General features: G+C 40.5%; 2 protein-coding genes across 2 annotated transcripts; one reads left to right on the top strand and one right to left on the bottom strand.

Moving 5' to 3' along the window:
• Nucleotides 1-1,104: 1,104 nt before the first annotated feature.
• Nucleotides 1,105-15,722, bottom strand: LOC115788477 (palmitoyltransferase ZDHHC18-like). Its single transcript, XM_030741513.1, has 9 exons — nucleotides 14,687-15,722; nucleotides 14,033-14,193; nucleotides 10,288-10,437; nucleotides 10,002-10,139; nucleotides 9,577-9,628; nucleotides 8,316-8,418; nucleotides 7,844-7,953; nucleotides 7,166-7,268; nucleotides 1,105-3,475 (listed from the first exon to the last, which is right to left on the bottom strand). Exons 1-9 carry the CDS (start codon nucleotides 14,935-14,937, stop codon nucleotides 3,119-3,121), a joined length of 1,425 nt encoding a protein of 474 aa, XP_030597373.1. The 5' UTR covers nucleotides 14,938-15,722; the 3' UTR covers nucleotides 1,105-3,118.
• A 297-nt stretch (nucleotides 15,723-16,019) lies between these two features.
• kdf1b (keratinocyte differentiation factor 1b) lies at nucleotides 16,020-25,015 on the top strand. The gene is made up of 4 exons (XM_030741314.1): nucleotides 16,020-16,197; nucleotides 17,182-18,112; nucleotides 18,224-18,310; nucleotides 23,209-25,015. The coding sequence occupies exons 2-4, from the start codon at nucleotides 17,188-17,190 to the stop codon at nucleotides 23,301-23,303; spliced, it is 1,107 nt and encodes a 368-aa protein (XP_030597174.1). The 5' UTR covers nucleotides 16,020-16,197; nucleotides 17,182-17,187; the 3' UTR covers nucleotides 23,304-25,015.
• The last annotated feature ends 1,417 nt before the right edge of the window (nucleotides 25,016-26,432 follow it).

Here is a 26,432-nt window from a genome sequence, read left to right as displayed (position 1 = left end):
ACATTTATTATTCCCTTTGCATGATCCCTCATCATTAAAAAAAATACAACTACAGGTCAGCCAGGGCTGGTCAGAGGAAGCTGCTGACAAAGGGGAAAACACAGACGAGCAACCACAAGGTCATCACGTTCATGTCTCTCTCTGTGTCTCAAGACTCGACTGCAGTCCATTTTGACACACCTGTCTGTGTGGATAGTCTGGCTTTCAGGCTTTGTTTCATTGGGTTTTGTTCACAGGTGCATCCGGGCCCTCCCTGGTGTCCCAACACTAATCTCTGTTACAGTGCTAATCTTACAATGCCCAACACCATCAGATGAAAACACACTCAAGTACTGCAGGCTTGGAGATGCAGAAGAATGATGTTCCAGTCTTTTAAGAATCAATCCCAAAACACATTAAATCTTTTCTAGTGGGACATGGTGGCCCTTACTGACACCTTTGTGAGTAGATGGTAACTAAAGTAAAGAGAAGTGAGTGTAACTGAGAATCTTAGACAGTGATGTTGCTTTATTTTTCTCCCGTGTGCATCACAGCCAAACTTCCCATTTCTCTGTGTTCAGGGGGAGTGGAGGCTTGGGTGCTTTGAACTGGCACGGTGTCTGGATTCCCCACAGGGAGAGTGTGGGAAATGCTGAATGCTAACACTGATCTTGATCTCAGTTGGCTCTGTCCACTCAGCTGCCATAGAGAGTGCCACCAGTCTGACATTAAATTGTGTACCTTAGTAGCCCACATCTGGAACACAACAAATATACAAAATACATCTATTTAAAAAATTACAGGGCTACTCACGAGCCTGAAAATCATAACTAATGTTTTCTACACCAATTTTCCACTCTGTATTTATTCCTTATTAATCTGGAAAGGTGTGCCATTGCCCTCCTTTCTTGACAAGCAGTCAAGTAGCTCACCGACTGATTTACTGACCCCAGCTCATGCTCATGGGTCTCCAGTGCCACCTTATGGTCAGCTGCAGCACTTCAGCTGCAAAAAAATAAAATAAACAACTTCTTTGGTATTATTTTTCCTTTCTTTATTTTGACAGGAGCATTGGCTTAAATTACCTTACAGTTGGTACAAATACAGTACAGTACGTTTCTCCTCATAAATGCATCACTTGCATTCACTCAGTGATGTCACGGGGGGGACTTTAGACAGAGCAAATGCTGCACAGACTCTCTCTAGGTGAACTACAGACGGACAGTGTGCATGTGATTGTTCGGGTCATTGCGATTTTTTGTGCAGCTATTGCCATCAGTTCACAATACGTGTGAGCACGATACATGTCACATTGAACTTGCATATTGAATACCTTACCTACAACTTTCACCTGAGAACAAACCAGCACATCCTCCATTCACACTAGTGTCAGATTTGTCAAAGAGCACAGAGGGAAAACACTTTTAGGGAAAAGGAGAGGAGAAGGTATTGCTATTGCTGACGCAAGGTGTGCGAGCAGGAAGTGGACGTGTGAAAAGGAGCTTTAAATCATCGTGTGACAGTGAAAATAATACAAGCAGGAACCAGTAATACAATATCAGCTTTGAACACAGCACTGCTTTCCTACAAAAGGGTGTGTTCAGACAGTTTAATGTGATGTTTGAATGGATGTAAAGAAACATATGAAATACACCTTTGAGTCATTACCATGCAGCTGCATTCAGTGCCATTTGATAGTACAAACATCTGGACAGCAGTACACACCGCTAAACTGATTTACATTCACCCCACTGTGCTGTTTGTGTGAGGTCAAAGGAAAAATCCACACAATAACAAAATTCACATTTCACTCATTTTAAAACATAAATTCAGCGCCTTCAGAGGAAAGCAGCTGTCTTACATCTAGATTTCAATCATTAATTTATTCATATTGAATGCCACCGAACTCAGTGGACCTGAGTAATCTTTGTCAATGATATTATAGAAATGAGAAAAGGTCAAACCAAAAAACAAGAACCCTCAGATTCTGTTGCGGATGCAGACGCAGAGCCAGATCATTTTTATCGGGGTGGCCAGAACTTATATTTGTGTGACAGAGAAACTTGTATGTTGTCCAGGTCCAGATCAGAGACATGTCAACAGCTTCCTGTTGATCGCACACCTCTCAGAGTAGCCACGCCACTAAATTTAAGCCCTACTAGTATCCAATTGGATAAGTTATGAGACAATTCCTCCACTGTACAGTCATTATGGATCCTTCTTAATATTGTTACATTAGGCATTACAACATGGGAGTCCATAGGGACTGACTTGCTTTTGGAGCCAGCCTTGAGTGGCCATTCCAGGAACTGCAGTTTTTATTTGCTGAGGTTGCCACTTGTCAACTCCTTTAATGGACTTCACCATTGGCTGTGAGGGGTGGCCAAACTTTGGCCCTTGTTGGCGTTATTCAGTGCATATAAATTCTGCACCAGAGTCCATGGGTCACTGTGATAGGACAGCAGAGAGAAAGACCAGGGGGAAGATATGCTATAGTGAGCTAAACTGGTGATCTCACAGGAAATTGCTTTGAGGACAGTACTCTTGTCCAGATGTCCACGGATAAACACTCCTATGTCTTGTTCTATGACTTGTTCCAATAATCACAGCCGGTGCAGCTCGAGATGATGTTATCAGTGCAAACAAAACCTGGAGATGAGTGAATTTTAATTTTGGGGTGGATTATCCCTTCAAGAGCTACTCTTCCCTTTACACATGTACAGAATTCAGAGCTTTCATCCCCAATACAAAACTTTTCAAGCTGATATATTAAATCCACTGTTTCACAAAATTAGGTGAAATCTGACATGCTGGTAAATTTCATGTTTTACACAAGACTCATCAGAAAAACCTATGAAGCACAGCACTTCTTACAGCGCTCTCATGAGCTTTCTTTTCTACACCAAAGGCTAAATTGCATCTAGAATCATCTTCATCCAATCTGTCATGTTTCCACTGCAGATTAATGACAGCAGAACAAATCTTTGTGATTGTCTTACTCAATGATCAGATCCAGGAGTTTTAGAGAATTAACAGGAATGACAAAAAAAAAAAAAAAATCACATAACTTGGTTCTGACTGTGTTACAGCATGCAAGCCTCAAACAGTGTTTGATTTGAGAAACCATCATTCAAAACAGTCAGTTCAACGGCGCGAGGCTGGCACCTTTGTGGCTCCTGGCTTTAGAGTCAGGGCCAGTGTCCGGAGAGGTAGGGGAAATGGGGTCATCAAATGCAGGGTTGGGAATATGCAAAGCCTCTCGTTTGCATTTCTTTGAGCGAGCTTTGGTGTGACGTGGATGAGACGTATTGCCATGGGAGCTGGATGTGTGGTGGGCCCCGCAGCTTGTGGAGAACTCCGGTGAGGGGTCAGAGTTCACAGCTGGACTGGTTTCTGGGCAGGAATGAGCATTCTGAGGTTTCCCCTGAGGACATGAGGTGGACAGGAGCGGCGAGAGCGCAGCCGATTCTAGCAGACCTTTAGTTCCTTGCGTGCACTGCAGGGGTGATGCAAGAAAGAGGAAGAAGAATAAAAGAAGAAGTGATAAAAACGAGCCAGTGCAGTGAACAGGGAAAACATCAGGCTGCTAAATTACTTTAGTGACTGCAAAATGAGTCAAAGGCCAACTGGGAGTGTAAGCAGGATGTCAAGCAGGATATCCAAAATGTTTCGTGCCACAGACATGCATAAGCATGCACATAAAAACTGGCCAGTCATGCCTGATATTTGATTTAGCCCAAGAAACATGTTTATTTAGTACTCCAGGAGTTTTCAAATTTTCAAGTTGACAATTCTACGCTGATCTGAATCAAACTTAAAGGTTCTATGACTCAAAAAAGTCAACGTACACAATTAGAGCAGCACACCCTGAGCCTGGTTTCCTCCTGCTTGTTGGCAGTCTTTACCTTATAAAATGATCTGCCTTGAGATGATTTGCTTTGAACTGATGTTATTCAAATAAAATTGGCTTAAATGGTGATTAGCTGGAATTTGTAGGTACCAGCCAAATACACATAAGTACCTTTACAGTCTACACTATACTGCCAAAAGTACTCACCAATCCAGATCACTGAATACAGGTGTATAAACTAAGCACCTAGGCAAGCAGACTGCTTCTACAAGCATTTGTGAAAGAATGGGTCGCTCTCAGGAGCTCAGTGAATTCCAGCATGATACTGTGATAGGATGCCACCTGTGCAACAAGTCCAGTCGTGCTATTTCCTCACTACTAATGTACTAATGTTAGTGGGATTATAACAAAGTGGAAGCGATTGGGAACAACAGCAACTCAGCCACAAAGTGGTAGGCCATGTAAAATGACAGAGTGGGGTCAGTGGATGCTGAGGCACATAGTGCGCAGGGCTTGCAAACTTTCTGCAGAGTCAGTAGCTACAGACCTCCAGTAAACCTCACATATGCACCAGACGTCTGTAAGCACTGTTAAACTCCTGCATTTCGTTCCTTAACAGTAAAAGGTGATTAAATGGCTGATTATGTTTCACTGACCTCTGAATCAACATCCTCCTACAGTTGCTTTTGCTAGTCTTCTAATGGTCTGATGATTAGCACAGTAGCTGTTTGATCTGTAACTATACACCCTTTACTGTGATAGATTATACAGTGCACAGCAATTAACATGGGAGGCCATGAATAAAGCCATGCAGGAGTAAAGCAGCCAAGCAAAGGGACATGTGAAGACAGCGGTGGTCACAGGCTCTCTGCACTTACTCTCCCTTTCTCTAAACAGGCTTACCAACTCAAGGCTCACTTGTTTTGCTCTAACAGCGGCTAATCAGCCAATGCAGGACAGAGCAAAGTCCAGACACTTCTCCTCCTAGTGATGGTGGAGGGACGCAGGCACAGAGACACCACACAGAGAACAGTGAGTCAGCACTCGGTGATCAGACACACAGGGACGGGCTGATTCTGGGTCTTTCTCAAAGTAAAAACGTAGAAACACACTTCATCGTACTCTGATGTGAAAACTGTGAGGATGGACAAAGACTACATGAAAAATGAGAACGCACTCGATGAACTGCATGGGAAAATTTTAATGTTATACATTACAGATACTGACACAATGGAACAAAGACATGAAGGAAAGCAAGTGTGAAATGATCATTTGGCACTTTAACTTTTTATATGCAGACAAACATGACAGGAGAAAACAAACAGCACACAATCAAAACTACAGACTGTTGTTACAGAAAAGGCTTCCTTAGCATCATCAGCTTATCAACTGGCTCGAAAAGGCTAGCTTATACACACAAAAAAACCCAGACTGGAGACAGAGTCCAGCTTCAACACACTTTCACTTTACACTGAACACACACAGAGATGAGAAGCAGAGCCTTTCTAACTCTCCCTTTATTGTAAACAAAAAAAAGGTGGCTGTGATCACTTGATATGAGAATATATTGCTGCTCAGATTGCAACTCTATCTGAACTGCGGGCACATCTTGTAAACAGAAGTTGCTGTAAAACACTTCAGGTATCTTTTTATATCCCCCTGCTGTCAGAGACAACAACAAAGACGCTCTGTGAGGAGGAGCTGGAAACACTTCTTACAGCTCCTGCTCTCTAAACACCCTGAGCTGGCATGCAACACTGCATGGAACTAAATACTGAGGGGGAAAACTGTGTATATAGTGAGCAGCATTTCATATTAAAAGATAGCAAAAGAAAAATTAGCGGATTTCCATGAGGTAGACATGGCTAAAGAACAACGTTAACAGAAGAGATCAAGTTTTTCAAAAATAGCGCAGAGGTAGATGAGGAGATTGATGCCTCTTTCTCACATAAAGCCAGCAGTTAGTTTAGCTTACTGTAGTCATGAAGCAGGTTACCTGCTTGCTACCCAGGCTGGCTATTTCCTGAATTTAACTAAACACCTACCTGCCTCTTTGACAATTCAACTTGGTTACTAATTAACCGGTAAAGTGCAATTCAAGGAGTACAAACAGGCACTGGGCTCAATTAATGACAATTTAAACGTCTCTAGTGGTCACTCTGATGGATTGGTGCTGCAAAGCAACATCAATTCAGAAATCATATCTGAGAATTAGGCCAAAAACTGTGAGGCTGTGCCCCCGATCACTTATAAAACAGTAGTGATTAAAAAGAGTAGTAATTACTAAATAATGCCCAGTTTTGTCCTTTGTAGAGTCCAAACAATAAAGGCCATTTAATACCAATCCTGACATTTGATCTAAAAATCTGATATATGTACCTGCCAATAGTGTTTTTTTTTTTCTTTCAAACACCCAAACCTTAAAGAGATTGGTTTTTTTATATACAGTTATTCAGGAGTCCTTACTAAGATAACATGACAATGCAGTTTAAAAAGAATCTTGTTTTATTGTCATAACAAGTCTCAGATTGCTCGTTTACCTGCAGCCCCGGCTCTGCTCAGCTGTTGTATTCATGGCGTTCCAACTGCATGTTGTTGTCTACCAGAGGACTCTCTGGTAGACAAACATCAGCACAGCACTCACAGCATGGTTAAAGGGTATTTCTCCCATCTCTTCTTTCCTTTTTTACATTCTCATTTAATGGCCATTTTAAATGCAGAGACCGTTATATCCCCAAATAGCCAGCATCAGACGATATATCAGTCAGGCTCCAGTAATTTAGTCTGAAATTACTATAAAATATTTCAAATTTAAAAAGTCAATCAATTCAAGCTGTCCTAAAATTGTGATTTTTACTGATTCAGAAGTCTCAACAATGTGCTCCTTATCTGATTTTCTTTTATGTCTTCAGCTTCCAGCTCAAAACCTAATCAGGTGATTACATTTGCTGAAGGTGCTGAGTAGCAAGTGAGTACTCCTAACTAGTACCCTCGCTGGCTTTCACCATTCATTATTTATGTTAAATTCAGCTAAAAGCCTTCTGGCTCTTTGTTGGAATAAGAATGTAGCTTTTGAAAGCAGAAAAAACCTTCACCAAAAACCAAACAAACCAAACAATTCCCAAAATGTTCAGCTACTCCTTTAACTTCCAGTATGAGGTATGACATTGTACATCAACCCTTACATGACAGTCAACAACAGGCGGCAGACAGATGCTGGGTTGGGGCTACAGCAGGCAACAAGGTTTCTCTCAGGCAAAGGAAGAGTTTTGGTGGGAGTCAGAGGGTGCAGGCACAGGAGAGGGGGGATTCCTGCAAAGCAAAAGCTCCGCCTACCACGTTTATCTCGCTTTTAGTGGCCAGGGTGGGCAGCTCGATGTCCGTGCCGCCAGTCTGGGCAGACTCATCTGTGGGCAGGAAACCCCGTCTGTTGATTAAGCTGAAATAACACAGAAAGGTTACAGGGTTCTTCTATTTGACCAATATGCTGTTGTATTCTTTGTCATGGATTTAAACTGAACATCACAGATTAAAGCAGCCCAAATAATAAAGGGAAATAACCCATGTTAAAATTGTTATAAGGGGGTAAATTAGATGTAGAGAGGCTACATAAAGTTGGGCATTTTAATATGGGAGTATGTGGGGGACTGGTTCCCCCCTCGAGAGTCTCTACCTTGCAAGAGAAAGCATTTGAGACAACTAAACCGGTGTCACAAGCAGTAAATCAAACTGAGCTGCAATTAAACAATGAACTGAAGATCTGTAATTCAAAAAGAGCCACAAATTCAGATGATAACTTTCTGCAGGTTCATTAATACAAGTACCACTATCACTTTATCAACTGATACAGCCTTAATTGAAATAATCAGTGATGGCTTCTTCTAGTCTAAAAGAACTTTAGTAATAAAAATAGATGCCAGCAACATACAAAGGTCTTCACATGCATCCTTCTGTGTTCCTTGGACTCCATATTAAAGATTTAATGATACAAGAAGTGTGAGATTCAGGACCAACCTGGGAGGCATGGGTGCACAAAGCACAGAACAACAGTTGATAAAGATGTTTTTATGACTGTATGGGTTGCTGACATCTTCTCCACTCTTCCCTGACCAGGAGCCTTTAATCTAAAAACATAAAAACAGGAACACATAATATAAAACATACAACATGTTTCTCCACAAGCATGTTATTTCTTTTTTGTTAAAGCATTAACTAGTTTGTTCACTTTGGGAATGGAAAAATAGAAGTATTAGTTAATAACTAAATAATAACAGTAATAATAACTGTATTAAATATATTAAGTATTAAATATACTCCCACACTATAATACAAACAAAACATATCAGTATTTTTACAGACATTTCTTCAAAACCCTCTTTGATCTAATAGTCATCGCAAAATGAACAAATTAACATTGTCTTTTTCTTCTTCTTCTTTTTTTTTTTTTAGACAAACAAAGACAAATTAAGACGCTTTGGGTACTCACATCTTCATTAGTAGTAAGATTGGAAGCAACCAGGTATGTATGGAAGCCTGAGAGGCCCAAGATGGACCAGACTGAAAAGAAACATATCACCAGCTCCACTGCAGTGAAAGATTGGGTCAAGGAGAGCATCAGGATGTTGGTGGGAGGGCTGGGCAGAATTATCAATGCACTGGCTAAATACAAAAATAAATAAATGAAAAGAAAAAGACTTGAAAATTGTCCAGTTGTTGTTTTCTTTGTTTCCCTGGCACATGGCAAGGAATATATAATTAAAAACATAACAACAGCTAAACAACCAAAAAGTATCCCTGCAGGCACTGGCTGTTGGCCAAATTGTTATTTAGAACCTGGTATCAGCCCAGAAATTCTCAGTCTGCACATCCCTACTGATTACAGTCATTTTTTTTTAAATCTCAGTATCAATTAAAACATGATTCAAATAAATTTGAAATGCAACAACCAAATAAGGCACTTTATGGTCACAAAAATAATCAAGTAACGAGTTCTGGCCTGTGCATCAAATCAAAAGGAAAACAAATCAGTGTTATTTTTTGTGCTGGATTCCAAATAAATCGCGATTTTTTAAATTTTTTAAATTTTTTTTTGGGGGGGGGGGTGCAAATTTTGGATTCTCAAATGAATATTAAAAGAATAAATGACATGTGGAACAGCACAGCTATGACCCTATAAAAATGTAAAACATACCATTTTCTAGAGTGAGACTGTTACATATAAGCCGCCCAACTTTATCAGCCAATATCCAAAGTATATGTTATCATACATGCAGCAATATCATTACCATTGTTTTTAAAGATGACAATGCAAAATTATGCTTTCTGTCATTTAGAAATGATGCTACCATAATTTGTCCTGCAGAGCAGCTCTAATTACACTGTTTATAAGTGAGGTACTTTTTGCTGGAAAGTTCATAAACAATGATCCCATCACTATTGCTCTAACCAACACACACACACACACACACACACACACACACACACACACACACACACACACACACACACACACACACACACACACACACACCTGTTGGCTATTAACTGTTTATCTGCCTTAAAAATAGAATTTCAGCTTTACATAAAATTCCTGAAGGCTCCTGAAAACTTCCTCCAGTCCGGTTTGTTTCATATTTATTTTCCTTTAGATTTTGCAAAGGTATTTCCATTAATTTGACTGCTTTTCTTCAGACTTCTGTCACTGACTACATTTATTTGATTAAGAAATGTTATCCAGTACAGGATATCTGCCCGGACTCTCCTGAAGAGCAAACACCAGGCCTTTCCCGCCCTGAGCTCCTGAAAGACAGAGAGAAAAAAAATAACGTCACCAGGCTCCCACTGGCTTTCTACAAAATTATAGAGAAATAAATAACGTGTCGGAATTTCCTACTAACTGACAGTTGCAGTGTGGTTTCCATGAGCAGCCAGAGCAGCAATTTATTCATTTTATCTGCTAAGTGAGCAGAACTTTAGGATGAAATAAAAGTTAATGTGCGGCAAATGACCAAGCTGCACCGAGTATTTGGCTCTTCTCAGACATTAAACTGCTCTGATGTGGTGGAACACGCCTGGCAGTCCAAAGGAAAAAAAAAACAAACAAGCAGGTGCGATTTAAGCCCGACTGCTTTCCAAGCATGAAACACTCGCAAAGCAGAGCAAAACCACATACTCAGAGCTAGGTGTGTGGTCACACAGCCAAAGATGAACGCCGTCAGGAAGGAGAGCGACACAATGAAGGTGTAGAAAAAACGATAGTTGCGTTTCCCTACGCAGTTCCCCACCCAGGGGCAGTGATGATCGAATCTCTCTGAAAGACAAATGCAGGATTCACAGTGACCGACTACTCACATTTTAAAGGAATGCTCTAGAGCCACAGGCTGTATAGAAGTCTGCTTTCTGCTTTTATTATTTATGGGTTGTAGATGTCAGAGTGTCAGGGTGTGTCCACAGCTCACCCACACAGTTGTCACACAGGCTGCAGTGGGAGGTGCGTGGAGGGCGGAACATCTTGCACGTGAAGCAGTACTTGAGCTTGACCACCTGCTGGTTGATGAGGACTTCCTTGGTGCGTGGTGGAGGTCGATAGCTGGTGTTTCCAGTGTTGTCTACAGTGAAAACAGAGACACTGTCTGTGATTTCGATGTTGTTCTTTCAATTTAAGGTAGGCATGCAAATGTTATTATTTATTCATCTGGTCCTATTTCCATCAAAGTCATGGCAGCAAACTTACAAGGTCAGACCCTAGTGACATTTACATATTCCTTTCAAACAAATCTAAATGGATACCATCACATTAGTAGCTAGGCATGCACATCATTAGGACTGCACTCATCTCTGCTGAGTACTTTGAGCTTCTCATTAAAAACATGATTCTTTGAAGATTGCTCCAAAAACATTTTTAAAACTCCTCTCATTATTGCTGAGTGTTCGCTCAATCCGTGCTACAGACTTTAATTCATCCAAGCATTCTCTCCCACTTATCAGGATCACAACCTATCCTGGCTACTGTGGGGTGGGGTGGGGTACACCCTGAGCAGGTGGCCAGTTTATTGTAGAGGTAACACATAAAGTCACACAAACATATTCACACCTGAATTCACCAACTAGCCTAACCCCTGTCCGTGTCTTTGGACAGTGGGAGGAAGTCGGAGCACCCTGAGAGAATCCATGCAGATGCACAAAATGAGGCCTGATTTACATGTTCACATTTCAGGCTTCAGCACCACACCTCTCATTTGCTTTGAATGGGGTGAGATCATGTGTTGCCTAACTAAACTGTGTATCTATTGCTTTGGTTTGCATTGCACTTAAAAACTGAGAAACTTGAGAACCTTTCCAAGTGCCAGCGCAGGCAGAAGCCAATCCATCAATCACATTATGAAAACAGCCTGAAACAAGGAGGTTGCTGTTTGTACAATTCAGCATCAAAATGAAGCAACAGGCAGTTGGCTCAACTCATGCTAAGTTCTCATCAAAGTTTACTTAGGTTGTCTTGTGATTGGTTGTTATTGCTATGATGATCGCTCCAGCAAAGACACCCCAACCATCAGGCACACCCACTGTCAGTGAAGCAAAGTGTGCATGTGAATCCTGCCTTAATGCACACAATCCTGACCTCTACTGATTTTCTGTCACTCTTAACATCCTGGTACAATCAGGTCTGACCACATTACTGGGTTGCAATAACTTCCATCTTTATTCACTCTTACTCCAGGATCAGATTACAGACCAATACTAGCCTGAGCAGAAAGACAACTGCATCAGGTATGCAGTATGTAACAGCAGATGATGCATCATCCTTCACAAAATGACTAATCTGCAAGAACTGTTTAAAAGTTCTCCTGCCCGGTAACTCTCACAATGGGCCAAAAATGTTAACCAACAGGAGGAGAAAGCTCTCATTCACACAGAATAGAGAATACATGCTATTCTCAGGATAAGTGAAAGAGGATGGATGGATGGATGGATGGATGGATGGATGGATGGATGGATGGATGGATGGATGGATGGATGGATGGATGGATGGATGGTATTCTCTTTCCACAACTTATGGACGGTTCCTCATTGTTTTTTTCTTTATTTTTTTTACAACAGCCAGTATCATCTGTACTATATCGTATACCATATGCTAATTAAAAGGCTTGTTAAGAGAATACTACAACAGCATGTCCAGAATATTTCCTTAAAGATTGGTAAATGTTCAACACTTATGCCAGAATCTTCATTTCAAAAATAGCCGTTGCTCAGTTCAGTTGGATAACATGCGAATCTTACATCACCACTGCCTAAACTTTGGTCATGAGTAGGAGTTTCCAAAGTGCACAGAAAGCCAGCTTTAGACACACAGGTCATTATAATGATGCAAGCCATATGGAAAGTAAAAATAATGTTGGCATGGCATAAAAGCAACAGTGAAAATAACTGATGGAGAGCTTTGAACAGTCTGAGGTGTGAAAAGGACAGATTGGGGAAAATGAATTTGTACAAAATCGAGTAAAGATTTAGTCCAAAACTGGAAGGTAGGAGGACACTTTTCTTCCAGGGAAATAAGCCTCATGGAAGTCAATGTGGCATTTATTACACTAAGTCATAGCAAATCCTACGTCAGCTCTTTAACATGTTGAAGACTTCCACATCATTAAAATGATCTGCCAGGAATGTTAAGTTGTGACTGATCCATTAAAATTAACCTCGTGTGTGATTCCTCAATAACAGTAATTCCAAAATAAACAAGCAATTTAAGCAATTTAGAACAGCAATTTCAATCTCAACTCTGAATTGTGTTTTAAGCAAAAAGAACTGTGCTAAAAATAAAGTGAAGGCCACTGACTCTTCAGTAACTTATAAAGAAATAACCTGTGCTTATGGGTGGGATTCTCCGACATGTATCTGCCAAATGTGATTGATTGGACTCCTGCTGGGAGTCCATGATGATGGAATTGGGGTTCACCCTCAGGATGAGAAGCTCACTGGACAGCAGCTGATTTACTGCTCAGTTATTTAGCAAAAAGTACTTAATAAAATAAAATGTTTACAGAGGAGAAACTTGTATAAATATATAGGTGCACTGTTTAGAAAAGATGGAAATGGCCCCCCTGACATCATCGTTTTTTTGTACTCCACATTTTGAAGCCTCAACATTTGCATCCTGGCTGTCACCATGTTGGCTTTTTGGTGCCAGAGGTGGCAAAAGTGCTAAATTACCAACTAATGCTTGCATATTGATTAGCAGGATGCATTCATAAACTGTACAGGTACAAACACACAAGCTCAGATAGCCATATCTGCTAATTAGTGCTACAGCAAAGACTAATAAAAATTCTAAAATTTCATTCACCAAAACTGAAGTACAAACTTCTTAGCTGGGCTGTACTTCACAGCAGGGAGTGTTATTTATCAGGCAATTCTGTAAAAACGCTACAAGAAATACTAACGGTACAACAACCTGAAGTACTGGAGGTAAGGTGTATCGACTACAGCTGCCTGTATCAGGACACCTATTTCAAGGGAGTCATGCCCACAACTCCAGTATGCTGATAATGAGGTACAGGACTTAACAAATTTAGACCACCACTCAGTGTAAGGTTTATGCCACAGCTGCCCTAAATTAACAGTATTGTAATTACCCAAAAACATTTTTATTATGTTTCTGTAATGGTTAATTCACCAGTATGCACAAGCGTGTTAATTCCTGAACAGAAAAAAAAATAGTTTTAGTGGTGAATGATACGCTTGATTCATTTCTGACTTCTCAGAGAAGTCCAAGTGTGCCAATTCAAATTCAGGCATAAAAATAAGAATTCAGTTTATTATTTACGTAATAATAAATAATCATAAATATCATTTTGACAGATTTTTTAAATATTTGTGTTTTCTTGTTTTCTTGTTATGTATATAAAATTCACCCACCATACAGTTATTATGAAGGGTGAAACAATCCACAGAGGCTGGACATTTTAAAATGGGAGTCAATGGGGACTGACTTGTTTTTGGAGTCCCCCTCAAGTGGCTATTTGAGGAACTGCAGACATTTGGTGTTTCAGCTTTTTCAGCCCCATGATGCTTAGTATACAGTACACCCAAGTGCATTTAACCCCACTCCCCCACTTAACACAGAATCTGTGGGAAACACTTCTGGATATCGAAGTTAAAAGCCGTGCAGACATCCTCATAGTTACCAGTGCAAATATTAAACCTTACCAATCTGTTTTTCAATGTCTGCAGCCTCATCCAGCGTCGCTCTGGGCAGGATGCCGGGGTCAGTGAAGCTGGTCTGGAGCAGGGTGATGAGCACAAACACGAAAAGGACTCCTCCAATGACAGGTATGCAGCTGGTCAGGTGTTTGACCAGGAATGGACAACTGTGATACAAACACAGAGAGGCACACTGGGAGAAGATCCAAGCAGTGCTGAGCCTACCTTCTTTTTCTTAACTCACTGAGGGATCTAGTTTTAATTAACATTCAGTGCTTTTAATTGCCAAATTGTCCCAGGAGACAGAACACGTTTTAATTCTACTGTGGCAGAGAGAATGCTGTGTCTATTATTAAGCACTACTCATTATTACAGATATATAACAGATACCCACACAACGTCGGGTCAAAAGGCGCTTTGGTAATCACTTATTTTTGGCCACGCTACATCGTAAAATTGTTAAGTCCAGCTCTTGCTTTTGTAAAACACCAATAAAGCCCTTTTATGAATAAGAAAGACGCGCTGTGCAGTACACTATAGATTCAGTAGTTCAGTCAAATATCAGCTGGTTTGCATTATCTGTTGACAACTCTTGGACAAAGACAACGACTGAACTCGCAATTAGTATTACAGACTCAGGTTGTTTAAAAGTTAACTCACTCAAATATAAAGAATAAACCACTTGTGACGAGAATGAGACCCAGGGTGAGGGGAAGGACGCCACTCTGCCGGGCCACTATGATCCGTCCATCGCAGTAGAAGCGGTTCTTTCCGGGGAAAACTTCCCACTTTCTCCTGGGTCTTCTCGGCTCCTTCTTCTCCCCAGTGTCGTTCCCATGATGAGGCGGAGGGGTCGGGGGGGGCGTCGGAAGTGCCTGCGGGTCTATTTGCTGATATTCGCAGTTTTTCATGGTTTATAACGGAGTCTGGCTGCTCTGTCCCACTTCGGACTCCGGGTGGGTTTGTCCAGCGACCGACAGCATCACCGACTCCCGTGTATTTTGAGGTAACGGGAAGCAGCAAACGCCGTCTTTCCGAGGAGAAAACGAGCTAATCCCACACTGAGGATATCCAGCTGTAAATAACCCCGAGACCCCGTACTTGAAATTACATCTCTGTTTATTTTCATACCTCGTCATTTATTCTTTTTTAGAAGTTTATCTCCAGCAATAATCCAACCTATAACCCAGTGAGCATCGTTAGCTTCTTAGCCTTCTCATTCATCCTAGCGAGCTCATCCAGCTGCGGAGTTATTCAACATCAGTAAATCCAAATTACCGTCACCACTGCTAGCGTGTTAGCTTCCTCAACTAATGCATTTTTGCCGGCCTTCGTGCTAAGCTCCGGCTGTCCTTTATTAGTAAATTAAACGTAACACAAAACTTTGTTATTTTGAATGCATATCGCTCTTCTAGGAGGAGTCCTGATTCATTCGTGACTGCCAACCGGTTAGCTACGTTGTCACAAAACAAGCTGTGCGGGTAATGTTGCCAATACAAGGAAACAAAGTATTTCCTGTTGTTTCTCTTTCTAAAATAAACCGCAGCTTTAAATATTACATCCCGACAATTCAGTATAATGAAAGTATTGGTTACAAATGTACTTTTTTTATTCGCACTATTGTTACTATGTTATTCTGTCAAATCTCTGCCAAAAGCTGTCAAATTGTTGTTACAGTTTCAAACGGAACTTCCGGTGATCCGGTGGCCGCTGTCGGTGACTTGACGCCGACTCATCGCGGTAGGAAACGCGTGTAGCCACAGACAAAAGCACCGGAAATGTTTCCAAAAAATAAAGGCGTAAGAATGTTTTCATTGACAATGGGGAGGCTGGCAGTGGTGTAAATGTGTTATAACTGTTGTTTTTAATGACTACCTTCCTGAAAATTTCCAAACACGTCTGCGATGCGCAATTGACGTCCGCTTTATTTTTTTTTGAGTCACTTGTAACCGGAAGTCCGGCCTCTCGTTGCGGCTACCTGGTGCGCCTCCTCTACCTTGACGCTCAGGTACACACAGATTTGCTCGAAAACTTTTTCGGGAAAACTGGCATTTTTGAGCGGAGTTGATACACGAAACGTTTAAAATGGATTACAATTAATAAATGTTTACCATAAGGCGGCGACGCTGACATTAACTGGGGAGACGGCCGGTGGACGCACCGTGTAAACTGTGAGTAATGTTAGGTGAGAAAGTCCTCTAATGGAGGAAACAGCCGCAATGACAAGTCGCCATGAAAGTGAAAATGATTTTTTATTTATTCGAGGGGTAATTTGAGCTTATATGTTCCAAACGGTAACGTGAAATTGAGCCTGTGGTTAAATAAGGACAAAATCGCAAAAACAATATTTCCCTTTCACTTGTTTGTTTAAAGCAAAGTCACACTGTTGACAAATGTCCAGGCACACACCGTCGTCACAGCACAGGTTACTGAACACAGCTGGACAATCGGCCCTTTAAAAGCTCGTCGTCGTTTTCTAATAAGACTCACGACTACAGTAATACATAAATAAATAAATACACACATAAAATAATGGTAATTTTTTTTTTAAGTCGGCGTTCATATAACATACTCCCAGTACTCTCTTTAATAAAATTCTCGGTTTTACTCAGGCTATTTTAGTGACTGGCAATTTCAAATTCTTTAATCAAATTTAATGAAGGCTTTTATTTAAGCAGATGAAAAATTCAGATGTGCAACACATGCATACAGTATTTGGTCTGATTGTTCTTTATGAGTAAAAGGAAATAAAAGTCTACGATTCTGAAATGAACCCAGGTGAATCACCGGGGAAGTGTACGCACTGGAGATGAGTTTCGATGACTTTTTGTTATTTTTTTATTTTTTTTATAAACTTCATGACATTTGATATAAGAGCAGATAATTGTGTTTGACTGTGTGTACACACATCCTCCATAAAACCTGTTGGGCTACATTACCTGCCACCTGCGGATATTAGTTTCATGTTTGTTTTGAAGAGAGATGCCCTCAGGTGCCTGCCAGTAACTTTAGCTGTTGCCTCACAAAGTGGATTCATAAGAAGAATGTTGTTTAGCAGCGCTATTTCAGCACTGTCTTGTGGTTTATTTAAACCTCAGCTGACCTCATTGTTTTTCCAATTTTTGTTCTTGGATTTTTTTGTTTTTTTGGTGCGGTCAGTCATGTCTGCTGGCACCACCGGCAGCCTTACACAAGGTTCAGGTCCCAGCAGCCGCAGGGTTGGACCCAGCCGGAGCAACAGCCAGGGGTCATCCTATGAGGAGCGTTGCGTGGACCCAGTGGAAGACAGAGTAAGGACCCCAGAGCCAAAAACAGTCCACAAAGCTGACCTGAAGGATGCTAATGGCAGACACTCTGAGACCATTGGCTTCATTCCCAGCTCAGCTGAGCCACCGACTGCAACCCAAACCTGTAATCCATGTGCTTCTCCAAGAAGCTGTAGGATTTTTATATGTAGCATACTTACTTGTGGCCTGTACAGGGTCTGCCAGAACTCCATCTTCGCTCCATGTCTGGCGCCAAAGGAGAGCTCGCCAGATGAACCAGATAAGTTGAGCCTCCAAGCTATGAACTCAGGGGACAACAGAGAAGAGGACCCTGCAGACTGGCTGGAGGATGTCCGCATTGGTGGAGTTAAAGTGAACAGCCCAAGAGAGTATTTAGGTTCTGAAACTTTGCCATATTTGCCACCACCTTCTGTTAAGACACAGCCGAGCCACCAGTCCCTGCATGAGTCTATGAGGATTGATGACTGGGAGGATGGCGATGAGGATGTGGACTCTCTGATTACTAAGAAGCTGCTGGAGCTCTACTCTGAATATCAGATCGAAGAGTTGGCCCGCTGCACCTCAGACTCTGTGTTTCTGAAAAAGACTAAGGCCATCAACCAGCTCATCAACTCACTGGCTGAGGAGCACAAACTGGATGAGCAGGAGGCCGAGTGCCGGCTGGTGCGTGGAATCATCCGCATTAGCACTCGGAAGAGTACGAAGAGGAGGCCACCCATCTCCAGGATGGAGAGGACGCTGTCGGACAGTGGGAATGAGACAATGAGGGATAGTGAGTCCTTTTCACTGAGCAACAACAGTAAGTCATGACTGACTTCTTAACTCCAGAAATATCACAGTTTCTGCCGGCATGTGGTAATTGATGCCCTGAAGAATTTTTAACAGTCTTAATTTTTTTCTGTTTCCTAAGATGACTACAAGTCAAATCCCAACATCCAAATATCAGATCTGACCTCCTCGGATAAGTGTGCCAGGGAGATTTGGAGGAACAACGGAGGTGAGAAATCCGCACAAGTCAAGTTCATTTCTGAAGGAGCCTTTCTAATAAAGTCCAGTTAAAATTCACCACTGTAAAATAGCTGATATTCAGTGTTGAAGAAGTACTCAGAGGATTTATTTAAAGAAAAGTACTAATAAATGGAAACTAACTCAAAGTAAAATCCACACCATCACAGACAGTGATGCAGATCAACTGTGAGACATGGCAGTCCATGGGGTTACATGAATAATTTCACTATTGTGGGTCTGCTCAGCCTCCTCTATGTACTGTGTACTGGAAGTAAGATATGGGAGGAATATAGGATGCAGTTAAACAGTTTTTATCCTTTGCATTTGTAGGCTTGCTGGAATCAATTAAATTGTATTTATATAGCACCAAATCACAACAAGCAGTCACCTCAAGGCACTTTATATTGTAAGGTAAAGACCCTTCATCACTCAGTCAAGCTACATTTATGTAACCAGTGGTGCAGTCTCATCATTCAGTCAGTCAGGTACAGACATCTGCTGTTTTGGACCAGCAAAGCCTTTGGAGCAGTTACATCCTTTCTATTGAGTTGCTCCACTCAAATTGAGTGTTTCTTAAACTGTGCAGTGTGGAGCTCCTGCAGGTGAGACTCGTAGAATCAGGTAAACAGTATAAAGTGAAATTAGGTTGGTGTTTAAGGTGTGTTAAAATTCAACTTGGAACCCTTTTTTTTTGTTAATGATTCATAAAAAAAATGGGTATGGGGCGTGAACATTTTTTGTCTTCTGAAGCGGGGCATGCCAGAACAGGTTTGAGAACCACCGGTTTACACTAACAATTCATCTGTGCACTTTATGACTCAACAAAAAGAAAAATATTGCCAACAAACATAAAATACACTGACAGGGTTAAATGGTCAGGTTGTTTAGATGACCAAAAAAAAAAAAAGAATTAAGCTAGCCCTGATCGTTTTTGACTCGTGGATATTTTGCATGACTTGGTTTTCAGCATTGCGGCACAAGTGTAAGTTACCTGCAGTTCAGGCAGAAAACTTTTTTTTTTAAAGAAAACGGCACGTTAATTAACTAGATACATAGAGGATTAAGTTTAGCTTGCTAAAAGAATTTAGCGAATGGGTAAAGTTAAATTAGCGTTTTGTCACCCCCTTGTTGTTTCCCTTCATTAAATGTTTTGCTTTTAATGACCTAATTTAGTTTCTCATCACAAATCAAAGATATAAAAGAGATGTTCACTGTGAATTAAAATGGTTAAAACAAAATAAAAGCAGAGATGCAGCAATTATTATATTCAGGTCTTAAGGTGGAATTTGGCAGGTAGGTACCCTAATATGTGGTATAGCATACAGACTGTGATTACCTAATCTGTGCTGCTGCTGCTGCTGCTGCTGTAAGGTTTATTGCATTTTGTGGCTTTAAGTGAATTCAAGGCAATCACAATCTCGGTGGCAAAGCAGCAGCTCTATGTACACAGCAGATGGTGATGGTGGAGAGTTTTGCTAGGCGCTGTGCTAACGTACCTGCTAACGTTTCCTTGTTCCGCTGTGAGAATTTATCCGATGTTCAACATTCAACACCTGTCATGACCCTGTGCCCCACCTGCGGGGCGTGCCCCACAGTTTGAGAAACATTGGTGTAACCTAACATTAACCATGAAGACCACAGTCTGCCCTGCACCAGTCCAACAAAGTGCATTACTGTAAACTTTACCACAATACTTCAAACTAACCAGTTAAGCCTGTACTAAACTGTATTAAACTACCAATATTTTAATACAGTCTGAACTCTCTGAGGCAGCTTTCTTGTTATTTCTTTAGTCTTCAGGAATAGTTCTCCAGGCTTCTTGAAGGACATTCAAAGCTCTTCTTTGGATGTTGGCAGCATTTTGTTCTGTTCTCTGTCAGGATGATCACACACTGCTTCAGTAATGTTGAGGTCCAGGCTCCGGAGACGCAAATCAATGAATGATAGAGTTCCATTGTATGTTTTTCTATCCACATATGCTTTTACTGCAGTGTGTTTGGGATTGCAGCCCCAGATTATAACAGAGTCTCCATTGTGTTTTACAGATGGCTGTAGACTCTCACTGTTGTGCCTCTCTCCTGACCAACTCTGTGCATACTGATTTCAAAAGAAATGTTAAATTTTGATTCATCACTCCATCAGACCTGTTGCCACTGATTTCCGTACAGTTCGTGTGTAATTTGGCAAAGAAGCTGCTGTTCTTATTTCCTTTCCTTAAGAATGGCTTCTTGAGATTTCTGACGAGGCTTTGGTGTAGATGGATCCACTGAAAAATTACAAGAACACGGCACAACAAAGACCCCGCCCCAGCAGATGTTGTCCGTCTCAACAAACATTGAATCACCGAGATAACACGTAGGTCCTGTTGAGTCTGGATCACATCCAGATGGCATTAATTCTTGGCCCTCCACCACTGTCTACTGAATATTGGATGAATCCCATTTTGAGGGAGATATGATTTTTTTTTTTTTTCTTTTGCCCTGTGTGGAGTCTACAGGATAATTGGCTACTTTTGATTTTACCCTCATATTTTACTTAAACTGTTTACCTTGCCTTGTTTGGTATTCTTTTCAGCACAACCTCATGTGTGACTGTACAGTTATTTTTTTTCATTTTGAATACTATATTAACACATTGGATCTAAAAATATACACAACACATAATCTAAATTGAAAAAAGATTTTTTACTTTAAAAACCACAAACATGTTTAACAACCTATTTTTATAACTTAAAATACAAATATAAGTTAGAATTTTTAAAAACTTACATGCAAATTTAGCAAACAACAAAGTTATATGCAACTATTTACATTAAAATGCAGACAATGCCTCAGGTGTTTTTGTACAACAATTAACAGAACAATCAGGTGTCACAATAAGATGCCGCACAAATTATTTGTACCACTGCAAAAACAGTTCCTGTCTACCACAGACAGAGGAGCACATTACAGGCCTGATGCTTCCAGGTGTGTCCCTCCTCCTGTTGTACACCTGGAGTCAGCGTTTACATTTGAATCTGATATGGTGGCTTTTAGCATCTGTCTTGTCCATGACTACACAACACACCAAACACACCACACTACACACTAACTATACACTCCAAACACACTAAAGTCTCTCAAATTTCAAAACTCCCCATCAATATTGCTGTCTGTCCTTCGCCCCAACTTTCTCACAGCCTTCACCCATTTTTACCGTTTCTTCCTGCACCAAACTCACATCATACATGAGGACAGTATGCAGGAAAAAGCATGGTGTAAATTATTGACTATAACTCTCGTTTTACTTCTTTTATCAACACAATGTAAAAACTGGTACGTAGTTTAAAGTCTGCACTTTCGGAGACTCATCGAGGCTGCGTCCTGCTCCTACATCATCTTCATCAGTGTAATTTTTTTTTCAATTTTTCTGGATTTCTTTTTTTCACCTTGACCCAATTATGGCAAAATCAGGTGATCTAGGGGGTCACTGGTCATCTTTTGCACAAATATGGTATGAATCAGGCTGGTAATCAGCTGGTATCAATTTTGTTAATAATCCAACGGACAAACATACCAAAAACAACACCCTGTTCCCCTTCTGGGGGGGGGGGGGGGGGGGTTAAAATGATGAAATCTGGAATCAATATAAATAAAAAATAAGAGGCGGCGCAACACTTTTGCACAGTACTGTATGTTTGTTGCTTTTGATCCCTTCTACAAATAACAATAAAAACTGAAAGAAAGAAATGTTAAATTTTTGGACTACAGCGAAATCTTTCCCCTGTATTCTGGACTGCCTCACGAGCACCTTCTATGACACAGAAAGCCCATTTAGGAATGTTCTAATGTGGTCAAACGAGTTGACGAGTCAGTTGACGTGGCTCTCTCTCTGATAGGTTTGGGTTTTTGAGCCTCCCTCACTTGCACCAACATTTCTTTGGAATCTCATATTGAGAATTCCAGTGAAAAGCTCCCAAATACAAGTTCAACACTTTAAATCAGCTCCAGATTTTTTTTCGCTGTTTAATTTGCTATGATATAAAAAGAATACCGGCTTCACCCAGCCATCAAACTGCTTGTCAGTCAAATGTCGACTTACCTTTGAGCCTCCGAGAATGAGGCGCTGTGCGTAAAAATAACTTTTAGTTCAACACTTTTGTTCAGCCTCTTAAATTAAAGCTGAAATTCTGCACTTCACTTGATTGTTTGATCCTGAGGTGCTGCACAGAAGTATAACTGTATATGAACAGCAACAAACCATTTCCATCAAAGATGATTGATTGCCAGCACATGGACAGAAAATACATGCACATGACTTATATTTATAAAATAAGTGTTTCATGTCAGTTTGTTATTTACACAGCTGAGTCCCACATGCTATGATTATGTTTCGACAGTTTTCAAAGGAACAGTTTTCCATATCCATGTAGATAATGTCTGAGACACGAGCTGAGCAGCTGGTAGGAGCTTTAATAGTGATTAAGCAGTATTTACTGAGAACAGGCATTTAGATTTAATCTTCCTTCTTTATTTGATTGTGGTCTGTCCTGCTGTGTGGGTCACTGGCGCCTGAGTGCCTCCTGTAGATGAATGGAACAGTGTGAAACCATAGTCAGGATTGTGTTTTGCATAACCCTTGTGCTTGTTTGAGTTCATCCTCTCCCATTTGTATGTGCAGAGAAACAAATAAAACAGGGAACCACACAGCAAACTCTTCTGTGCCGCTCTGTGTTTCCCAGTACCTGTGATCACAGAATAGATCTGAAAGGTTGCACTTTCTATTTTTCTGGTTGGTAAACACTGTGTGTGTTGGCTATCGTCTGCTTTTCTGATATGCAAGGAAGCAAAATGAGTCTTTGCATGTTCATGCTCATGATCCTTTCCTCTCTGTTCTGTCTTCTTGCAGGTCACAGTTCTGGTTCCCCAACAACTTATTCTCCTTCTCACACAGAGACAAATTCTTCAGGTGTTCCACTGATCCACAGCTCTGTGAGAACATGAGGTGTGACACATTTTTTTTCTTATTTGTTAAGCTGTGACCAAAAGGTCACGTACGAGACATCGAAAAGGAGTGCCTGCCCGAGCCAAGCTCTTTGTAGAGACCACGACTTTGCTGTGGAAAAGGAAAATGTGAAACTTCACATTGTCTGAAGGACTTCAGTGAACTCAGGACTCTGCATGTAGATATTTCTGGTTAATAAATATTTTGTTTGCATTTGAAGGATTGCTCAGTCGGGAGCTTGCCCTGCAGGCAGATGTCATCAGCAGCTCTTGTATCATATGTGTTGTGTAGCCGTCCCCTCGTCCTCGAAGCAGTTGTGGTCCTGAGAGCTCTCTCAGTCTTACTTTTAGATTTAAGATTTGATTTTGTCGTTGCTGTCATTTCTGTTGTTTTGCACATTTCACGCTCTTCCATTATTATTGATTTAATTTTTTAACAAATGAGTGCATTTTTGCTTTCAGTTTTGTGGTTATGTGGCACATATGTACAGTTATTGAGTGTATATAACATTCTGATAGTTTTCAGAATTTGAATGATTTCAGATTGGTGAAGGAAGTGGTTCTCAAAGTCAGGAGTGCTTTGGCCAACTTAAAAACCAGAAAATCCTGAGTAATGAGTAATATCACAAACTAACCACCTCCTCTTACCAATTTTAATTCGCTTTTTTATATAAATATGTATGTATATAAATATGTATGAGTAATTTCAAACTGAATTTCTATTACTGCGGCCCTGCTGCAGTACCTTTGTGGCCCCCTGGTGGGCCGTGGCCCACACTTTGGGAACCAGTGGGCTAAGGGAAGCACCTGTTGGTGTCACATCATACTGCAAGAGCAGAATCATCATCTAAAATGTATTTGGTTTCAGTACTTTTAAAAAATGTTTCCTGTCACGATTTAATATTCAGACAACATGGAATGTGATTGTTTTTCAAATCAGCTTATTTGTTTCACATGAAGTCCATATGAAGCTCGTACCTTAGCTGCGCGTTGGATACATTCTGATATAGTTTTTTTTTTATGTTTGCTTTCAGTTCTCGAATGTTAATGTGAGCCAGTGTGAACTGCAGGTAGACTTTAGGTTGTATCATGTGCTGTAACTTATTAGTGATGTTTATCCCAAGCTGACTCATGAAGTGTGTGTTTTCATGCCAACAAATGTACTTGCTGTGTTTACGCCTGGGTCGTGACGGGGATTTTCCCAGCTGAGTCACAGAATTGTCTTTAGCTCTTCAGCGTTATCAGTTTCTAGTTACAGTTGTTTTGGAACAAAACTGTAGTAACTTAATGCAAATGGGAAGCTAGTGCATATATTCAACAATGTACCACCCAGGATCAGTTTTACTTGCATGTATAAAGAATAAAGTGCTTTTTCTTTTTTGATCTATCTGTAATATGTACCAGAATACTTGAGGTCTTTGTAGTGCCCAACCCTGATGTGGTTAGAATGAAATGGTGGGAAACTTGTTGTTCTGGTTTAAGAAGACCAAAATCTGAAGTGATGAATTGCTAACTGTATCTATGAAACTAGAATTTCTCACTTTACTGTAATGGTTGACCTGTCTGCTGAAGCGTTTTGCAGTCTGTTGCTGCTGACACATTATAGCTGTAGTGGGTCTAATGTTTGGTCCTGTCTCTTTATTTTTTCAGCTGTTGTATCAGAAAATCATTTCTGATAACAGAGATCTTTTTTTAAACCAATAAAGCTCATGAAGTGGAACAAAAGCAGTTTTTTTACTTCTGGTTTGCCACATATGGCCACATGAGGGAGTCAGAGTATGCTGCTTTTTTTTTTAAGGTCACACCTTGTTGCTTCTCCCTCAACTGAAGATAATGTACTCTCAAATATACTGTTAATTCAGGAGTTTTATAAAATTGACTGAGCAGCTAATGAAGGTAATAAAAGGCTTATTGCCTCACCCACAGGTTATGTTTTCACTCACATTGGTTTGTCTGTCAGCAGGATAACTTGGAAAATAATTTTTATTTATGTATTTTTGTCTGCTGTTGGCAAGATAACAAGAAGTTTTGAACCAAAATTGATGAAACTTTGTGGAAATATTCTTCAGGGGCCAAAAAACATATGATTTCATTTTCAAGGTCACCAAAAAAATTTTAAACATTAAAAAAAAAAACATCACTATTGAAATTTTTCATTTAGTTTTTTTAGAGGGTGCTCTTAGGGTACAAAAACTGAATCCAGTCTATCTGTACCACTATCTGTTCATGGGGATCTTATTTTTTAAGTAAAAATATTAAATAATATTTTATTTTTATTTTTAAAAGCCAATAAAATATTTTTCTAGTCTTTGTGACCTAGTAATTTATGATGGAGTATGACAACACTGGGTGTGGGGTCTATTGCAGCGTAGTTTCAGCATATTGAAAATTTGGGTGGGGGAGGTAATGCGCCCTTCTAGTTTAATATTGTTTTCATCATATTTGTATAAACGCACTCAACACTTATAAAAAGTCTTTGTAATCTTTGTGGACAAACAGTATCTTTTTTAATAAATATAACATGTACAGTATTTGTGTTCCCTGCAATGGGCTTAAAGACGAGCGCTGTGACTAAACTGTGGCTGCTGACCTAAATGGTGGAGGATGCATGAAGGGTGTGTTTGAAGTGACTGATGTCAGCTGGGGGTGCAGAACAGCTGCAGGGCAAAGAGCATGGCTCAAAACACAATAAATGAAAATGAGTTTTTCAGGTTAAACAGGTAAGCATATTCTTTCAGACCAAGACCCAGATTCCACAGCTGGTATAAACAAGCTGACGATCTGTGGAAATGTGCAAGGATGACACTAGAGGCAAACATGCAGGTGACAGCTGGGAACTGTGACCCTGAACTTGCCATGCAGAGAGATAAAGGTTCCTTCCACAGGGCAGCAACAAGCAGCTGCACAAGGCAGGGAAATAGAGGTGAGACAGGGTGAAAGACAATCATGTTTACCTCAGTCATTAACTCGTCCAGTTACCTATCTATCAAGGACTGCCAGAGTCAACGCCACCTGACTTGTGCCCAAGTTGCCCAGCTACACTTTGGACCTTGTAAATAATCACAGTGGCACTGTTTATATATATATATGAAAAATTAGTTAACTGGAATAAAAATAAAAATAAGAATT

This window comes from Archocentrus centrarchus, chromosome 11 (assembly GCF_007364275.1).
Source record: "Archocentrus centrarchus isolate MPI-CPG fArcCen1 chromosome 11, fArcCen1, whole genome shotgun sequence".
In the NCBI taxonomy this organism is placed as follows: Eukaryota; Metazoa; Chordata; class Actinopteri; order Cichliformes; family Cichlidae; genus Archocentrus; species Archocentrus centrarchus.
This window is presented reverse-complemented; position numbering and strand designations above follow the sequence as displayed.